Source organism: Piliocolobus tephrosceles, unplaced genomic scaffold (assembly GCF_002776525.5).
Source record: "Piliocolobus tephrosceles isolate RC106 unplaced genomic scaffold, ASM277652v3 unscaffolded_19149, whole genome shotgun sequence".
NCBI lineage: Eukaryota > Metazoa > Chordata > Mammalia > Primates > Cercopithecidae > Piliocolobus > Piliocolobus tephrosceles.
In genome coordinates this window covers 4,465-24,453 of record NW_022301142.1, presented here as the reverse complement: position 1 = coordinate 24,453, position 19,989 = coordinate 4,465, and the positions used below count along the sequence as shown (strand labels likewise).

General features: G+C 38.2%; 1 protein-coding gene across 1 annotated transcript in view; it reads left to right on the top strand.

The window, feature by feature from the left end:
* CLIC2 (chloride intracellular channel 2) overlaps window positions 1–19,039 on the top strand; it is a 36,771-nt gene extending 17,732 nt beyond the window's left edge. Inside the window, exons 4-6 of the mRNA XM_026450387.1 lie at window positions 16,139–16,245; window positions 16,847–17,028; window positions 18,149–19,039. Of these exons, the coding sequence (XP_026306172.1) occupies window positions 16,139–16,245; window positions 16,847–17,028; window positions 18,149–18,310 (451 nt within the window). The 3' untranslated portion in view covers window positions 18,311–19,039. The remainder of the gene's footprint in view (window positions 1–16,138; window positions 16,246–16,846; window positions 17,029–18,148) is intronic.
* Window positions 19,040–19,989: the final 950 nt, after the last annotated feature.

Sequence of the window (19,989 nt, the reverse complement as noted above, 5' to 3'; positions counted from 1 at the left end):
CTGTTTCATTCATTTGGTCTAAAGTCCAGTTTAAGTCTAATGTTTATTAGCTGATTTTCTGTCTAGATTATCTATCTAATGGTGACAGTGGGATGTTAAAGTTTCTGCCTATTATTGCAGTGCAGTCTGTCTCTACCTTTAGATCTAGTAATGCTTGCTTTATGAATCTGGATGCTCCAGTATTGGGTGCATATATATTTAGAATTGTTATATCTTTTCTGCTGGGTTGATCTCTTTGTCATTATATAATGATAGTCTTAGTCCTTTTTTCCACTTTTTTTGATTTAATGTCTGTTTTATCTTATATGATTATAGCTGATCCTGCTCACTTTTGGTTTCCATTTGTGTGAAATATCTTTATCAACCCCTTTCAGTCTGTATGTGTCTTTACTAGTGAGGTGAGTCTCTTGTAAGTAATATGCAGTTGGATTATGTTTTTTAAGTTTAGTCATCCAGTGTATGTCTTTTAAGTGGAATATTTAATCTGTTTATGTTTATATGTGAAGACTTGTTTCTGTCATTTTGTCATTTTTTTCTGATTGCTTTGTATATTCTTTGTTTTTTTCTTTCTCTCTTGTCATTTATCATTACAATTTGGTGGTTTTGTGTAGTGGTAACATTTGAGTCCTTTATTTTCTTTATATCCAGGCAAGAAGGATGACCACTGTTCTCACATTGGGAGCAGTGTGTAAGTGATTCAGCCTTTCCTTTCTTGTTGGACTCCTTACCCTTCAGAGAAATTCTACATATAGCATTTGGAATGACCTTTGGCTTGTACCCAGGAACTGACTTGGGCGGTACAGAACGTTTGGGACCATCTTTTCTTGGAGTGGCAGCTGTGTCTTTTGATTTCTGCCTTCCCTGGAAAGAGTCCTCCTGGCTGTCAGGAGAGCTTTCCCCTTCAGATTCATTGCCAGAGGAACTGTCCGAAGTGCCTTTATTTTTCTGTTTCTCGTCACCTCAACCATCTTCGCCATCATCTGAATCACCGTCACTGTCTAGAGCAGGGAGCTTGGGATCCAGAGTGGGCTCCTACAGGGCTGTGTTTAATGGCAGATACCGCAGCTCATCTGGTGAATACCTTTTATAATATTCCTGGAACTGCCCGGGGATGAGAGCCGCTGGGTAAGAACTGACGTTTGTTCGCCCTGTTGGCAAAATTTCCTATTTCCCTTGAGGCACCTGGATAACGTGTATGCAAGTCAAAATAAGCTCTTCTTTCTTCCATGCGTTCCTGGTTTAAGTTGCTGCGCTTTCTTTTTTTTTTTAATATTAGGCAGCTTTCTTTCTTATTTATTTATTTATTTATTGAGATAGAGTCTGGCTCTGTGGCCCAGGCTGGAGTGAGTGACGCCATCCCGGCTCACTGCAAGCTCCACCCCCCGGGTTCCGCCATTCTCCTGCCTCAGCTTCCCGCGTAGCTGGGACTACAGGCGCTGCCACCACGCCCGGCTAATTTTTGTATTTTTAGTAGAGACGGGGTTTCACCGTGTTAGCCAGCATTCCCCTTTAAAAGAGGCACAAGACAAGGATGCCCTTCTTACCACTCTTATTTAAAACAGTATTGGAAGTTCTAGCCAGAGCAATGAGGCAAGAGAAAGAAAGAAAGGGCATCCAAATACGAATATAGTAAGTCAAACCATCCCTGTTTGCAGACGACATGATTCTATATCTAGAAAACCGCATACTCGGCTGCACTCAGCATCGGAGCCAGGAGATAGTGGCCGCCGCCATGTCCCACCAGACCCGCATCCAAGCAAGTGAAGATGTTAAAGAGATCTTGCCAGAGCCAGAAATGGAAAGTACAGACTTCTGAAAATATCTATTGAAAATGAGTAACTTGTGATTGGGTCATATAGTCAGCCCTCAGATTCCTGGGATAAGGATTATGATTCCTTTGTTTTACCCCTGTTGGAGGACAAACAACCGTGCTATATATTATTCAGGTAAGATTATCAGAATGCCCAGGGACATGAATGAATATTCATTGCATGGTTTCCAGATCATTCTCATGTTCGTCAAAAAAGGTTGTATGCAGCAACAAGAGCAACTTTAACAGCCTTAGTAAATTATCTAAGACTCTGTGAAGCCAAACATTTATGTTCAGATTGAAATTTAAATTAATATCATCCAAAAGGAAACAAAAAATGTTGAGTTTTTAAAATCAGGATTGACTTTTTTCTCCAAAACCATACTTTTATAGGCAAATTGTGTTCTTTGTCACTTCTGAATAAATATTCAGATTTACAATTAAAGTCCTAGTGCTTAACAGGCTAACACAGATAAATACCTTAATAATCTTCTTTCAATTAATATTGTATTTCAAACCACATTTAACTGTCTTCTAATGCTTTGCATTTTCAGTTACAACCTAGAGAGATTTTGATCCTCATATTTCTTTGATACTTGAAATAGAGGAAGCTAGAACACTTAGTGTTTAGTCTGTTAAACCTGCTATAAGAATCATAACTTTGAGGCATTTTCTAAATGAACTGTGGAGATCCAGGATTTGTAATTTATTGATCTAAACTTTATGCTGTACTGTAAATCAGTTATCAGAAATGCATATTTCAAAGGGTGAAGCACACATTTTTTTTTTTTTTTTTTTTTTTGAGATGGAGTTTTGCTCTTGTTGCCAAAGCTGGAGAGCAATGGCGCAATCTCAGCTCACTGCAACCTCTGCCTCCTGGGTTCAAGTGATTCTCATGCCTCAGCCTCCCAAGTAGCTGGTATTTACAGGCATGCACTACCATGCCCGGCTAATTTTGTATTTTTAGTAGAGATGGGGTTTCTCCACGTTGGTCGGGCTGGTCTCGAACTCCCGACCTCAGGTGATCCCCCTGCCTCCACCTCCCAAAGTGCTGGGATTACAGGCATGAGCCACTGCGCCTGGCCAAAGCACTCATTTCTAAACCTTATTATCTAAGGTAATATATGTACCCTTCAGAAATTTGTGTTCAAGTAAGTAAAGCATATTAGAATAATTATGGGTTAACAGAGTTTTTATATAGAATTTAGAGTATTTTTGTGAGGTTTTGTTTGTTTACAAATAATCAGACTATAGTATTTAAACAGGCAAAATAATTGACAATAATGTTGCACTTGTTTATTAAAGATATAAGTTGTCCCATGGATGCACACATAGACAGACACACATACACCCAAATTATTGCATTAAGAATCCTGGAGCTGTGTTGCAGACCATAGCTGAAGCAGTTATTTTCAGTCAGAAAGACTACCTGTCATGAAGGTATAAAATAATTTAGAAGTGAATGTTTTTCCGTACCATCTAGACAGTGAATAACATATTCCCAATAGATTTATATAGCAGTGAAGAATTACGTGCCTTCTGGTGGACATTTTATAAGTGCATTTTATATCACAATAAAAATTTTTTCTCAAAGAAAACCCCATACTCTCAACCCAACAGGCCTTCAGCTGATAAACAACTTTGGTAGTTTCAGGATGCAAAATCAATGTACAAAAATCACTAGCATTTCTATACATCAACAACAGCCAAGCTGAGAGCCCAATTGGGAAGGCAATCCCATTCACAATTGCCACACAAAAAAATTAAAAACCTGGGACTACAGCTAACCCAGGAGGTGAAGGATATCTACAATGAGAATTACAAAACACTGCTCAAAGAAATAAAAGAAGACACAAACAAATGGAAAAATGTCCCATGCTCATGAATAGGAAGAATCAATATCAACAAAATGACCACACTGCTGAAAGCAATCTAAAGATTTAATGTTATTTCTAAAAACTAACAATGACCTTCTTCACAGAACTAGAAAAAAACTATTTTAAAATTCATATGAAACCAAAAAATAGCCCGAATAGCCAAGACAATTCTAAGCAGAAAGAACAAAGCTAGAGGTATCACATCAGCCAACTTTTAACTATACTGCAGGGCTACCTTAAGCAAAACACAGAATGGTACTGATACAACACCTGTAATCCCTGCAATTTTGGAGGCCGAGGCAGGTGGATCACCTGAGGTCAGCCATTCCAGATCAGCCTGGCCAACATGGTGAAACCCCATCTCTACTAAAAATACAAAAGTTGACCAGGCTTGGTGGCACATGCCTGTAATCCCACCTACTTGGGAGACTAAGGCAGGAGAATTGCTTGAACCTGAGAGATGGAGGTTGCAGCGAGCCAAGATCATGTCATTGCACTCCAGCCTGGGCAACAGAGTGAAACTCCATCTCAAAAAAAAGAAAAGAAAAGAAGAAAACAGGCACATAGACCAATGGGACATAATAGAGAGCCCAGTAATAAGGCCGCACACCTACAATCGTGTGATTTTTGACAAAGTTGACAAAAACAAGCAATGGGGAAAGCACTCCCTAGTCAATAAATGATGCTGGGCTGGCTAGCCCTATGCAGACAATTGAAGCTGGACCTATTCCTTACACCATATACAAAAATCAAGATGGATTAAAGACTTAAGTGTAAAACCCAAAACTACAAAAACCTAGAAGACAACCTAGGCAATGCCATCCTGGACATAGGAACAGGCAAAGATTTCATGACAAAGATTGCCCAACAAAAGCAATTGCCCAACAAAAGCAAAAATTGACAAACGGATTTTAATTAAACAAAAGAGCTTCTACACAGCAAAAGAAACAATCAACAGAGTAAACAGACAACCTACAGAATGGAAGAAGATTTTTACAAACTATGCATCTAACAAAAGTCTAATACCAGCATCTATATGGAGCTTAAACAAACTTACAAGAAAAAAATCGCATTCAAAAGTGGGCAAAGGACATAAACAGATGAACAGATACACATGGGGCAAACAAGCATATGAAAAAAAAGCTCATTACTGATCACTGGAGAAATGCAAATCAAAACCACAATGAGATACCATCTCACGTGAGTCAGAATGGCTAAAAATAAAAAGTCAAAAAATAACAGATGCTGGCAAGGTTGTGGAGAAAAGCAAACACTTTTACACTGTTGGTGGGAGTGTAAACTAGTTCAACCATTGTTGAAGATAGTGTAGTGATTCTTCATAGAGCTAACAGCAGAACTACCATTTAACCCAGCAATCTCATTACTGGATATATGCCCAGAGGAATATAAATCATTCTACCATAAAGACGCATGCATGAGAATGTTCATTGCAGCACTATTCACAATAACAAAAACATGGAATCAACCTAAATGCCCATCAATGACAGACTGAATAAAGAAAAGGTGGTACATATGTACCATGGAATAGTATGCAGCCATAAAAAAGAATGAGATCGTGTCTTTTGCAGGAACATGGATGGAGCTACAGGCTATTATTCTTAGCAAACTAACACAGGAACAGAAATCCAAATACTGCATGTTTGCACATATAAGCGGGAGCTAAATGATGAGAACTCATGAACACAAAGAAGGGAACAATACACACTGGGGTCTACTTGAGGGTGGAAGGTTGGAGGAGGGAAAGGAGCAGAAAAGATAACAATTGGGTACTGAACTTAGTACCTTGGTGATGAAATAATCTGTACAACAAATTCCCATGACATGAGTTCACCTATGTAACAAACCTTCACATGTATCCAAAACCTAAAATAAATTTTTTTAATGAAATAAATATGGTTTTTGAGGGGCCTCCTCTTTCGGCTTTGGAGCCCGCCTCCCTCTGTCTCTGTATGGGGGGGAGCTTCTTCCTTCTGTCTTCTCCCTTCCTTCTTGCCTATTAAATTCTCAGCTCCTTAAAACCAAAAAACAAAAAACAAAAAACAAAGAAGAAAAGAGAGAAAGAAATAGGGTTTTTATTTTTCTCACATAAGAAACTCAGAATGAACCTGGGATGATAGCTCCGTAATTTCATTAGGGATTTCAACTCCTAATCTTTCTTCTCTGCCATCCTTCAAGTGAGGCTTCCAGTCTCAAAGTTAACTCATGGTGACAATATGTCTGCTGGAACTCCAGGTAACAGATCTAATATACAAGCTAGCTCTAAGGATTTTTCACAGAAGCCACACCCAAAAATTTCCATTTACATCTCATTGTCCAGAGGTAATTCATGTGGTCATATCTAAGGAGTGGTATATAAATGTGTTATCTGCCATAGTTTGCCCCTCTGACCACCCAAATAAATGTATGTATCCTTCTTCTCATATATGGAACACACAGTTACTACAGTCAGCTCAAAGTCCAGGACCTTTGGATGATGTGCGATATCTCCATTAGGTACTAATGGTCAAGCAGTCAAATATATTAAAAATTATCTCCACCCACTCTTTGACACACCCATTTTTAAAAGTGAAGATTCGATAACACACAACAACCACTGGTTCATAATACTTCATAATAGTTACCACGACTTGAAAAAGGACTAAAATATTGTTTCTAAGTTTTATTGTTACAAACACTGCTAAAAGGAATTGTCTATTTATAAGGCCCTCCACAGCGGTTGGTCTTCCATATTGCTGGATATGGGAACCCTTCCATATGAACTTTGTTTTATCTACTTTTTAAAAACCTTGTAAACACCCACATTAATGGAAATGGTGGAGTAGGGAACTCCAGAACTCCATTCTTTCATAAAAGCAATGAATAGGCTGGCAAAAACTGTCAGAAACAACTTTTTCAGCACTCTGGAATCTAAGCAAAAATTACAGCAGCCAGGAGAACACTTAATGAATAAAAATCTAAATTTCAGTGAGAGTTCTGTGGCATTTTTTGTTACCTTGATACCATCCTCCAACCCTCAGTCCATCAATAGCCTTAAAAATGGCAGCTTATATTGCAGGTGCAGGTTACTGGTACCAGAGGAAGTGATATTGACCTTACTTTCAATGAACTGTGATTGTGTGGTTTGACCTATCTGGTGGTTCCCTGAAGGATTACCTCAATGGTTTACCTTTTTGTCACCTGCACTAGAGCTTCCCCAGGGCTGAGTCACCTTCCCTGGTGGTGTTTGTGGAAAGCATTTTAAAGCAAATCTATCAGTCACAACTACACAGGACAAGGAATAACATTTGGGAAAAGCAATAGACAAATTGAAAAATCCCAGGAAGGGCCAGGCACAGTGGTTCATGCCTGTAATCCTAGCACGTTGGGAGGCCGAGGCAGGCAGGTCACCTGAGGTCAGGAGTTCACGACCTGCCTGACCAACATAGAGAAATCCTGTCTCTACAAAAAACACAAAATTAGCTGGGCATGGTGGTGCATGCCTGTAATCCCAGCTACTTGGGAGGCTGAGGCAGGAGAATCACTTGAACCCAGGAGGCCGAGGTTGTGGTGAGCCGAGATCGTGCCATTGCACTCCAGCCTGGGCATGGACAACAAGAGCAAAACTCCATCTCGATTAAAAAAAAAAAAAAATCCCAGGAAGAAAGAGGCTGGGATGCTTGGGGGATGCTTAGGGAAATAATGGCTTCAAAACGTTTTATGTATTCTGAGGACTATAGAAGACTATGCATGGACCCATTTCTAGATGTGTGCCCACAAAAGAACTGAGAAGATTCTAGGCTCTTGATTCTGGCTAAACTTCAGGCACCACACAAGCAGAAAATGAAGGCTAAGGCAGAACATAGCTAAGCAATGAAGGAGAGCCCCAACACAGAACCAACCCTCAAAAACTAAGAAAGCTTTTTCTTTTCATAGTTTGTTTCTTTGTTTTGCTTCCAGGAGTTTAATAAAATCTCTGTAAAATCGATAGCTGACTAAAGCTGATGGAATAAAGATTTCAGAGGCCACGCATACCAAAAAAAATATAGGCTTTACAAAATTAGTTAAGAAAATGCACTAAACCAACAACAACCACAATAAGCAGCAACAAGACCAGGGGAGTGGGAGAATCAATCAGATTTCCAGAGTTTCTACATTATAACATTCAAAACATCTGGTTTTCAAGAAAAAAACTGAGGCATGTGAGGAAACAAGAAAGTGTGGCCCATTCTCAAGGGGAAAAATAAATTAATAGAAATTGTCTTGAGGAGACACGGACATGTGAATTAATAGACAACGACTTTAAATCAACTGTCCTGACTATGTTTTGAAAGCTACAGAAAGCCAAAAAAAAAAAAAAGTCTCAACACATAAAGAATATCAATAAAAATACAGAAATTATAAAAATAAGCCAAATAGAAATTCTGAAGCTGAAAAGTATAATAATGTTCAAAAAGTTCACTAGAAGTTTTCTTTTTTTAAATTTTATTTTAAGTTCAGGGGTATTTGTACAGGTTTGTTACATAGGTAAACTTGTATCTTAAGGGTTTGTTGCACAGATTATTTCATCACTTTGGTATTAAGCCTAGTACTCATTAGTTATTTTTCCTAATTCTCTCCCTTCTCCCACTCTCCACCCTCTGCTAGGCCCCAGTATGTGTAGTTCCCCTCTATGTGTCTGTGTTTTATCATCATTTAGCTCCCATTTATAAGAGAGAATATGCATTATTATTTGGATTTATCTTTCTGCAATAGTTTGCTAAGAATAACAGCTTCCAGCTCCATCCATGTCCCTGCAAAGGACATGATCTTGTTCTGTTTTATGGCTGCATAGTATTTCCTAGTGTATATGTACCACCTTTTATTTTATCCAGTCTATCATTGTTGAGCATTTAGGCTGATTCCATGTCTTTGCTATTGTGAACAGTGCTACAGTGAACATACATGTGCCTCTGTCATTATAATAGAATGATTTATATTCCTTTGAGTATATACCCAGTTATGGGATTGCTGGGTCAAACTGTATTTGTTTTTAGATCTTTGATGAATCATCATACTGTCTTCCACAATGGTTGAACTAATTTACACTCCCACCAACAGTGTATAAGTGTTTGCTTTTCTCCACAACATTGCAAGCATCTGTTATTTCTTGACTTTTTAGTAATAGCCATTCTAACTGGTGTGAGATGGCATCTCATTGTGGTTTTGATTTGCATTTCTCCAATGATCAGTAATGCACTTTTTTCATATGCTTAGTTGTCGCATGTATATCTTCTTTTGAAAAGTGTCTGTGCATATCCTTTGCCCACTTTTTAATGTGATTTTTTTCTTGTAAATTTGTTTAAGTTCCTTATAGATGCTGGATGTTAGACCTTTGTCAGATGTGTAGTTTGGAAAAATTTTCTCCCATTCTGTAGGTTGTTTGTTTACTCTGTTGACAGTTTCTTTTGCTGTGTAGAAGCTCTTTAGTTTAATTAAATTCCATCTGTCAATTTTTGCTTTTGTTGCAATTGCTTTTGGCATCATGAAATCTTTGCCTATTCCTATGTCCTGAATGATATTGCCTATGTTGTCTTCTAGGGTTTTCATAGTTTTGGGTTGTACACTTAAGTTTTTAATGCATCTTGTGTTAATTTTTGTATATGATGTGAGGAAGGGGTCCAGTTTCAATCATCTGCATATGGCTAGCCAGTTATCCCAGCACCATTTATCGAACAGGGAATCCTTTCCCCATTGCTTGTTGGTTGCTGTCAGGTTTGTCAAAGATAAGATAGTTTTATGCATGTGGTGTTATTTCTGGGTTCTCTTCTGTTTCATTGGTCTCTGTGCCTGTTTTTGTACCAGTACCATGCTATTTTGGTTACTATAACCCTGTAGTATAGTTTGAAGTCAGGTAGTGTGATGTCTCCAGCTTTGTCCTTTTTGCTTACAATTGCTTTGGCTATTTGGGCTCTTTTTTGGTTCCATATGAATTTTAAAATAGTTTTTTCTAGTTCTGTGAAGAATCTCAATGGGAGCTTAATAGGAATAGTATTGGATCTATAAATTGCTTTGGGCAGTATGGCCATTTTAACAACATTGATTCTTCTTATCCATGAGTATGGAATGTTTTTCCATTTGTTTGTGCCAAGTAGACTTTATCCCTGGAATGCAAGGTTGATTCAACATACAAAAATCAACATATGTGATTCGCCACATAAACAGAACTAAAGACAAAAACCTCATGACTACCTCAATACATGCAGAAAAGGCTTTTGTTAAAGTTCAACATCCATTCATTTCAAAAAAAAACTCTCAATAAACTAGGTATTGAAGAAACATACCTCAAAATAATAAGAGCCATATATGAAAATCCTACACCCAACATTGTACTGAATGGGCAAAAGCTGGAAGCATTCCCCTTAAAGAGGAGCACAAGACAAGTATGCCCTTTCCCACTACTCCTATTCAACATAGTATTGGAAGGCCTGCCCAGGGCAATCAGGCAAAAGAAAGAAATAAAGAGCATTCAAATAGGAAGAGAGGAAATGAAAGTATCCCTGTTTGCAGGTCACATGATCCTATATCTAGAAAACCCCACGGTCTCAGCCCAAAAGCTTATTAAGCTGATAAACATCTTCACTAAAGTCTTGGGTTACAAAATCAATATGCAAAAATCACAAGCATTCCCATAAACCAAAAACAGTCAAGCCGAGAGCCAAATCAGGAAAAAAAAAAAAAAACCATTCACAATTGCCACAAAAAGAATAAAATACCCAGGAATACAACTAACTAGGAGATGAAAGATCTCTACAAGGAGAACTGCAAACCACTGCTCAAAGAAATCAGAGATTACTAGAGGTTTTCTACAACAAACTTGAACACAGAAAAAACAATCAGCAAAATGGAACATAGGTCAGTTGAAATTATTTAGTCTGCAGAAAGAGAAGATAAAGAATAGAACTTGAAACCTGTGGAGCACCACCAAATTTACCAAGTTGTACATAATGAGAGTCCCAGAGGGAAGGGATGAGGAGAAAGAGGTAGAAAGAATATTTGAAAAAAAATTATGGCTGACAATTTGATGAAGGAACTTGCTCTACACATCCAAGAAACTCAATGAACTCCAAGTAGAATAAACTCAAAGTGATCCACAACAAGATGCACTATAATCAAATTATATAAAGCCAAAGCCAAAGAAAGGATTTTAAAAGCATTAAGGAAGAGGCAATTCATCACATAGAAGGGATCTTCAATAAGATTAACAGAAGATTTCTCATCAGAAACCATGGTGGCCAGAAGAAGAGAGAAGACATATTTAAAGTGCTAAAAGAAAAAAAAATCTGTCAACCAATAATTCTCAATTTGGCAAAAATGATCCTCCAAAAATAAAGGAGAAATTAAGACACTCTACATGAACAAAAATTGAGGAAATTTATTGCTAGTAGACCTGCCCTACAAGATGCTATAGGGAGTCCTCCAGACAGAAATGAGAGGACACCAGACAGAAACATGAAGCCATATGAAGAAATACATAATACCAGTAAAAGACAAAAAGTACATGATTATCTCAATTGATGCATAAAAAAGCATTTGACAAACTCTAACACCGTTTCATGATAAAAACACTTAACAAACTAGGAATAGAAAATAGCTTCTACAATCTGATAAAGGCCATATATGAAGAGCCTGCATTGCCAAGACAATCCTAAGTCAAAAGAACAAAGCTGGAAACATCATGCTACCTGACTTCAAACTATACTACAAGGCTACAGTAACCAAAACAGCATGGTACTGGTACCAAAACAGAGATATAGACCAATGGAACAGAACAGAGCCCTCAGAAATAATACCACACATCTACAACCATCTGATCTTTGACAAACCTGACAAAAACAAGAAATGTTTCCCTATTTGATAAATGGTGCTAGGAAAACTGGATAGCCATATGTAGAAAGCTGAAACTGGATCCCTTCCTTACACCTAATTAATTAATTAATTAATACAAAAATTAATTCAAGATGATTAAAGACTTAAATGTTAGACCTAAAACCATAAAAACCCTAGAAGAAAACCTAGACAATACCATTCAGAACATAGGCATGGGCAAGAACTTCATGACTAAAACACCAAAAGCAATGTCAACAAAAGCCAAAATTGACAAATGGGATCTAATTAAACTCAAGAGCTTCTGCACAGCAAAAGAAACTACCATCAGAGTGAAGAGGCAACCTACAGAATCGGAGAAAATTTTTACAATCTACCCATCTGACAAAGGGCTAATATCCAGAATCTATAAAGAACTCGAACAAATTTACAAGAAAAAATCAAACAACCCCATCAAAGAGTGGGCAAAGGATATGAACAGACACTTCTCAAAAGAAGACATTTATGCAGCCAACAGACACATGAAAAAATGCTCATCATCACTGGTCATCAGAAAAATGCAAATCAAAACCACAATGAGATACCATCTCACACCAGTTAGAATGACAATCATTAAAAAGTCAGGAAACAACAGGTGCTGGAGAGGATGTGGAGAAATAGGAACACTTTTACACTGTTGGTGGGACTGTAAACTAGTTCAACCATTGTGGAAGACAGTGTGGTGATTCTCAAGGATCTAGAACTAGAAATACCATTTGACCCAGCCATCCCATTACTGGGTATATACCCAAAGGATTATAAATCATGCTGCTATAAAGACACATGCACACGTATGTTTATGGTGGCACTATTCACAGTAGCAAAGACTTGGAACCAACCCAAATGTCCATCAATGATAGACTGCATTAAGAAAATGTGGCACATATACACCATGGAATACTATGCAGCCATAAAAAAGGATGAGTTCATGTCCTTTGTAGGGACATGGATGCAGCTGGAAGCCATCATTCTCAGCAAACTATCACAACGACAAAAAACCAAACACTGCATGTTCTCACTCATAGGTGGGAATTGAACAATGAGAACACTTGGACACAGGAAGGGGAACATCACACACCAGATCCTATTGTGGGGAGGGGTTAGCGGGAGGGATAGTATTAGGAGATATACCTAATGTAAATGATGAGTTAATGGGTGCAGCACACCAACATGGCACATGTATACATATGTAACAAACCTGCATGTTGTGCACATGTACCGTAGAACTTAAAGTATAATAAAAAAGAAATGAAAAAAATACATTGCACAGATGAAATATGATCATGCATTCATAGCATTTAGCACAGTTTCTGACATAATAAAATACCCAATAAAACAACAACAAAAAAAGAAAAACCCACAGCTGACATTGTACTCAACAGTGAAGGACTGAAGTTTTTCCCCTTAAGATCGGAAACAAGACAAGGATGTTCATTGTGGTTGGAAAAAATAATTGATATAATTTCAATCTTCTTAAGTGGTTAAGAATTGTTTTGTGGCCTAACATATGAGCTATCCTGGTGAATATTCTGCATGCACTTGAAAATAATGTGTATTCTGCTACTGTTGCCCAAAGTCTGGGGTTGAAGAGGCCAGCTTAGTACTGGGTTGGACCTGAAGCCTAGGGCCGTGTGGGCCAGCCTTTTTGGGCTGGGTTGGAGCCTGGTCTAGGCCTGAAGCCTGAGCTTGAATGGGCCAGCCTGAAATCTGGGGCCACCAAGGTTGGCCTGGAGTCTGTACCCATAAGGGCTATATTGGAGGCTGAATCTTTGGGTGCTGATCTGGTACCTGAGGTCATGGGGGCCAGCCTGGAGCTGAGGTCCATGGGTGTCAATGTGGCACTGGGACAGACTCAAAGCCTGGGAGTGTGAAGGCCAGCCTGGAGCTGAGTTGGTCTGGATACTGGGTCTGTGGGTGTTTGCCTTAAACTGGGGTCCAAACATGCTAGTCTTGTGATGGAGAGGGCCTAAAAGCTGAGTCTGGGGGTACAGTGGTTGTCCTGAAGTGAAGGGACTGTCTTGGAGGGGTGCAAGCCTGGAGGTATGACCTGCTGCTGAAGGAAGTCTGGAGTCTGGGGCTACTGGCCCAAGGATGGGAGACTACATCTGCAGGGATGGCCTGGACACTGGGGCTACGAGGGCTGGCCTAGTGCCCAAGTCTGTGGGGACCAGCCTAAAGTCTGGGGTAATCATGGCCTGTCCAGGGCTAGACTTTACTGTGTTGGGCTCAGTGTTTGGGTCTGAGGCAAAAGTCTGGTGTTCACTTACTTCTTCTTCTCCCAAAGAAAGGGCATCTCTCTCCATACTGTGTTGCCTGGGGTTGGGGAAGGCATAACACAGGTAATTTAAAACTGTCCTGCTAAAGATAAAAATAAAGCAAAAGAGAGAAGTAGTGATATTATGGAAAGGAGTGATGTTGCAGTGTTACATTGAGCGTCCACAGAAAGGCTTCACTTAGAAAGAGATACCCATGAAAAAGACCTGAAGGAAAAGTGGGAGCAAGGCATGCACATATGTGAGAGAAAATGCATATGTCCCCCTCATCTAAGGGCAGACCAAGTTAAAAGGCTCTGGGGCAGGAGCTTTCCAGGCCTATTTGAATGATAGCAAGAAAGTCTGTGTCATAATTGAGCGAGTGAGGGATATGAGAGAAGAGAGGTAAGGTGGGATCACATCATGTGGGTCCTTATAGGCTACTGTAATGAATTAGGCTGTGACTCAATAAGATAAGACAATTGCAGAGTACTGAGTAGGGGAAAGCCATCACTCTGGCTTCTGGGTGGTTAATAGACTGGGTGGGAAAGAAGGTGGCTCGTATCATGTGGTTTCTTGTAGACCACTGTGAGCACTTGGGCTCTAACTCTGAGATGAGGACATTGCAGGATAATGAGTAGGGGAAAGGCATGATATGACTTACATTTTAACATGATTGCTCTATGGGTGGAGAATATTCCCGGTGTACGAGGGACAAGTATGGGAGTAGGGATTATAGTCAGGAGGATGTTACAGTAATGTAGGCTTTGGACTGGGCAGGGGCAGGGAAGGTGGACAGATTCTGGATACATTTTGAAAGGTAAGCTGACCAGAGTTGCTGATAGATCAAATGTCGAGTTAGAGGGAAAGAGAGGAATCAGGGAAGATACCTAAGTTTTTGACCTGACCATTTCTAGCTTGCAGTGAGTTTTTTGTGTTATGAAAAGGAATTGAGTGTTTTAGCCTTTGTTTGTATTGTATATATTTAAGATATATCACATGATGTCTTGATATACATATACATAGTGCAATGATTACTGCAGTCAAGTAAATTAACATATCCATCGCTTCATATAGTTACCCTTTTTATATGGTAAGAGCACCTAAAATCTATCCTTTGCAAATTTTCAGTATGCAATATTATTAGTCTTCATATTATACATTACATCTCTAGACTTACTCATTCTACATAACTGCAACTTTGTACCCTTCGACCTACATCTCCCTATTTCCTCCCCCCACTGTCCGTGGTAATCACTGCTCTATTCTTTTTTTCTATATATTTCACCTTTTAAAGATGCCACACATAAGTGAGATCATGGAGTATTTGTCTTTCTGTGCCTGGCTTATTTCACTTACCACAATGTCATCCAGGTTCATCCATGTTGTTGCAAATGACAGGATTTCATTATTTTTAAGGCTGATTAATATTCTAGTATACATATATATATCACAATTTCTATATCCATTCATGTATTGATGAGAACTTAGGTTGTTTCTCCATGTAAACATGGGAGCACAGATATCTCCATGAGGTGCTGATTTTTTCTTGAATACTTTTCCACATCTGTCATTATCATATGGGTTTTCTTATTTGATTTGTTAATGTGGTGAATTATATTATTACATTATTTTATTTAATTATGCTAACTGAGCTTTGTATTACTAAGAGAGGATATCTTGGCTACTTTTTTCCCATTTTCTTCATCCAATTTATTCCATCATTTGTTTTATAAGTTGTAATATTTGAAATCATATTTTTCTTTTTCTTTTCTTTTTTATTGAGACTGAGTTTCACTTTTGTCGCCTAGGCTGGAGTGCAATGGCGCGATCTCAGCTCACTGCAACCTCCACCTGCCAGCTTCAAGCAGTTCTCCTACCTCAGCTTCCTGAGTAGCTGGGACTACAGGCGCCCACTACCACGCCCAGCTAATGTTTGTGTTTTTAGTAGAGACGGGGTTTCACTATGTTAGCCAGGCTGGTCTCAAACTCCTGACATCAGGTGATCCAGCCACTTCAGCCCCCCAAAGTGCTGGGATTACAGGCGTGAGCCACTGCGCCTAGCCAAAACAGATAAATGAGCTTTGGATTCCAGACAACTGATTTCCCCGTGAACTTTAGAAACTAAAGTGTTCTGAGATTGGAAAAAAATATAAACTTCTACTGAGAGACTTCTAAGGGTGTTTAGTTTCCAGCGCAATTTTCCAGAACTTCCATTTTCAGTATAGTGCAAGCTAGGGCACCTGGTCTCTGTCATGTTACGTGCAAATGATAGTTGACTCGTCTTTCTTTTTAAGGTACCCTCACCTGAGTCCCAAGTACAAGGAGTCTTTTGATGTGGGCTGTAACCTCTTTGCCAAGTTTTCTGCATACATTAAGAATACGCAAAAGGAGGCAAATAAGAGTAAGATCCCTTTCTTTAAATCTCTGTTTTTCCTCACTTTTCATACTCTCACTCAGCAAAAATAGAATTTTCCTGAATATATAGTATATTTGGGGGACTAGCCTAGTCTTCCCCTCATTGTCTGTTCTCTCCTCTGAAATTCCCTTGCATGAAGTTTTATTAGATTTAAAACTCAAGATTCAATATAGCAATTACCAGGTGTGAACTAACTGCAAGACTATGTACCTTTAAGGTTTCTTAAACTGTGGCACCTACCATTTCCCATGAACATTCTTAAATAGGTTTATTGTCCTCTGAGTCACAAGAACTGTGTTTTTTCTTTCACTTTCTAACTCTTCTGAGTTGGATAACATGTGTCACTTTTCTTTCTTTTACTCTCCTGCCAATGCACCTCCCTAAGAAAAACCCAAAAGATTTACACTCACTATTTGAGCTTACTTTGTCGTATCAGTGAGTAGTTGAGCATTCTAAATAGTTAACTAGATGTTGAAGAGCCAGTGTAAGCAGTATGTATAGATAGAGGTGTCTAAATGTGAGGAAAGCATATTTAGAATGTATTTAGTCAAAAGACAATACATTTACAAGTACTTCATTGTCTCAGATTTTGAAAAATCTCTGCTCAAAGAATTCAAGCGTCTGGATGACTACTTAAACACCCCACTTCTGGATGAAATTGATCCAGACAGTGCTGAGGAACCCACAGTTTCCAGAAGACTATTCTTGGATGGGGATCAGCTAACACTGGCTGATTGTAGCTTGTTACCCAAGCTGAATATTATTAAAGTAAGTCTTTATAGGGCAGGCTGAATGGGTGGGAGGGGTTTGCCAGTTGCCAGCACAAAGCACAGTGACCTTCCAGTGCAGTATTATTATATTATAGCTTTCTCATTATCATCATCATCATCATCATGTGTAGTATCTACATCTCTTTTTTCTCTTTAGACAGAAAATCCATAATGATCTCTTCTGGGAAGTATTAAAACTTGTTTCTTTTTTTTTTTTTTTTTTTTTCTTTTTTGAGATAGGATCTTGCTCTGTCACCCAGGTTGGAGTGCAGTGGCATGATCAAGGCTTGTTGCAACCCCCACCTCTGAGGCTCAAGCAGTCTTCCCACCCCAGCCTCTTGAGTAGCTGGGACTACAGGTGCATGCCACTACGCCCAGCTAATTTTTGGTACTTTTTGTAGAGACAGGGTTTCACCATGTTGCACAGGCTGGTCTTGAACTCCTGGGCTCAAGTGATCCGCCTGCCTTGGCCTCCCAAAGTGCTAGAATTACAGGCATGAGCCACCGCGCCCAGCCAAAACTTGTTTCTTTCTTTCTAAATCAGAAGGTATTTGCCACTGTCTTGTCTTTATTTTATAAAGGATAATAATATTACCTATTTTACAGAATTGTTAAGAGAATTAAATAAATTAAAGCATTTAAAATGCTTAGAACAGTGCCTAGATCATAATAGGGACTAACCAATTTGGGCTATTCATATTATGATGAATTAATCATAAATTTAACAAATATTTATTGCACAGACTTATGCAGAATTTGCTCTCTGAGTCCTATGCCAAACACAGAGAATACGTAAAGAAATAAGACATAGGACTCTAAATAAACTCTTAGTCTAGTGGTGGTGGATATGTGCTCATTTTCTGTGCTTCCTTCCACTAAATATAGTCATAATTAAATATAGAATCAATATAAACACGACTGTAAGCATATGGTTTTGTCAACATTTGTAGACAAAACATCAAAATAGTCCAAGATTCGAGTCTACTTCATAGTTTATTTTATAGTGCTTTTTGTGTCGATAAGATGCCTTTGATAATCTTGACTTCTAAGATGTATTTCTACATAGTAGACATATTACTGATGCCTTTCTTTTTCCTCTTTTTTTTGCAAAATTCTAGGTTGCTGCCAAGAAATATCGTGACTTTGACATTCCAGCAGAATTCTCAGGAGTCTGGCGTTATCTCCACAATGCCTATGCCCGTGAAGAATTTACCCACACGTGTCCTGAAGACAAAGAAATTGAAAATACTTATGCAAATGTAGCTAAACAGAAGAGTTAGGACAGCTCTTACAGGAGAAAAGGCTGTATTTGTGATCAGATTTTACTTAATGACATATTAGAAAAGCTTTTGCAAATAAGAATATGAAAAATACTGTTTCTTCTGTCCAACTCTCTTATGAAAAGGAACTCTGTATTTTCTGTTACCCATAAACAATCTGTCCACTGTATTTTACAGGTGTTCACACTTTTACTTAATTTTCTTTATTTGTATGGCAAACCACTGCAATCCTGAATGACATGGAAAGCATCACGATCTTTTGCCCTTTGCTTGAATTCCTGGAATGCATACATATAAGCTAAACAGATGTCTGCAGTTATAAATGTCATAAGTAGAGGTACAATCTCACCCTGCTCCTTAGAAACATTTCCATATAAATTGCTAAAATAATTCCACATTTTTGTTAGTTTAATATATACATGAGTTTATTTCTGATACAAATAACAAATTCAGAGAGTGAGCATATCAGAGAGGCAGATTCTAAAAGAATGATTTTTAAAATCAGCTCCAGGAAGAGATCAAGATCAATTGGTCGTAGAACAGCATTTGACGCCTAGAACTATGACCATCTCATGGCCAGAGATGAGAATGTAGCCTTTGTGACCAGATTATATTATTTTTAAATGAAGAAGCACTCATTAAATAAAACATAATTTTAAAAGACCAGAAACGAAGTCAACTGAATCTTTTATTCATAGAAATGAAAAGGAAAATAAGAAATGTGGCTGACCAAAAGGTCTTGTTGTTGTCCATAAAAGGGTAAGGTAAACAGTCCTTAGATAATTATAAAACTTTCTACAAAAGTTAAAATGTTACATTACTATACATATTCAGATTCACTTGTTAAAGTACTCTTAAATCATTCAAATCTGGAAACAAAAGCTGAACTTAACTCTTGCTCCCTCAAAGGAGAAACACAAGCATAAGTGCAGCATTTAAAAAGGAAAATATGGGGTTATTTTAGTTTTTGGTGGAAGGATGGAGTTTAGATAAAATTTAAATGAAGTAGCGTTTTAATAGGTTCAAAGAAAAGTAAGGCAATGAGCAAGCTCAAAGTACTGTTCTTGAAAACCATAGAGTCAAGATAAATGTATAGTGTATGGTTAGGTGGCAGAGAAATGCAATCATGTTGATAACCTTTGAGATACATCCTCTCATCAGCATATTTCAGAATTCATGCACTACACTAGCAAGTTACAATTGATAGAATACATTTGAAATGTTAAATGAAATAAGCCAGGCACAGAAAGACAAACACCACATGATCTCACTCATATGTGGAATTTTAAAAAGTTGATGTCACACAAGTAGAGGGTAGAATCGTGGTTACTGGGGGCTGGGCAGAGAAAGAAGGCAGAGGCACTGAAAGATGTTGGTCAATGGGTATAAAGTTACACTTAGGAAGAATAAATTTTGGTATTCACCACAGTTGGGTGACTATAGCAAATAATAATGTAGCATATATTTCAAGATAGCTAGAAAAGCAGATTTTAAGTGTTGTCACCACAAAGAAGTAACAAATGTTTATTGTGATGGATATGGTCATCACACCTATTTGATCATTATACTGTGTATACATGCATTGAAACACCACATTGTATCCCATATATATGTACAATTATGTGCCCATTATACATTTAAAAATAAATTTTAAAAACCTTCAGTTAAACAACTCTTGG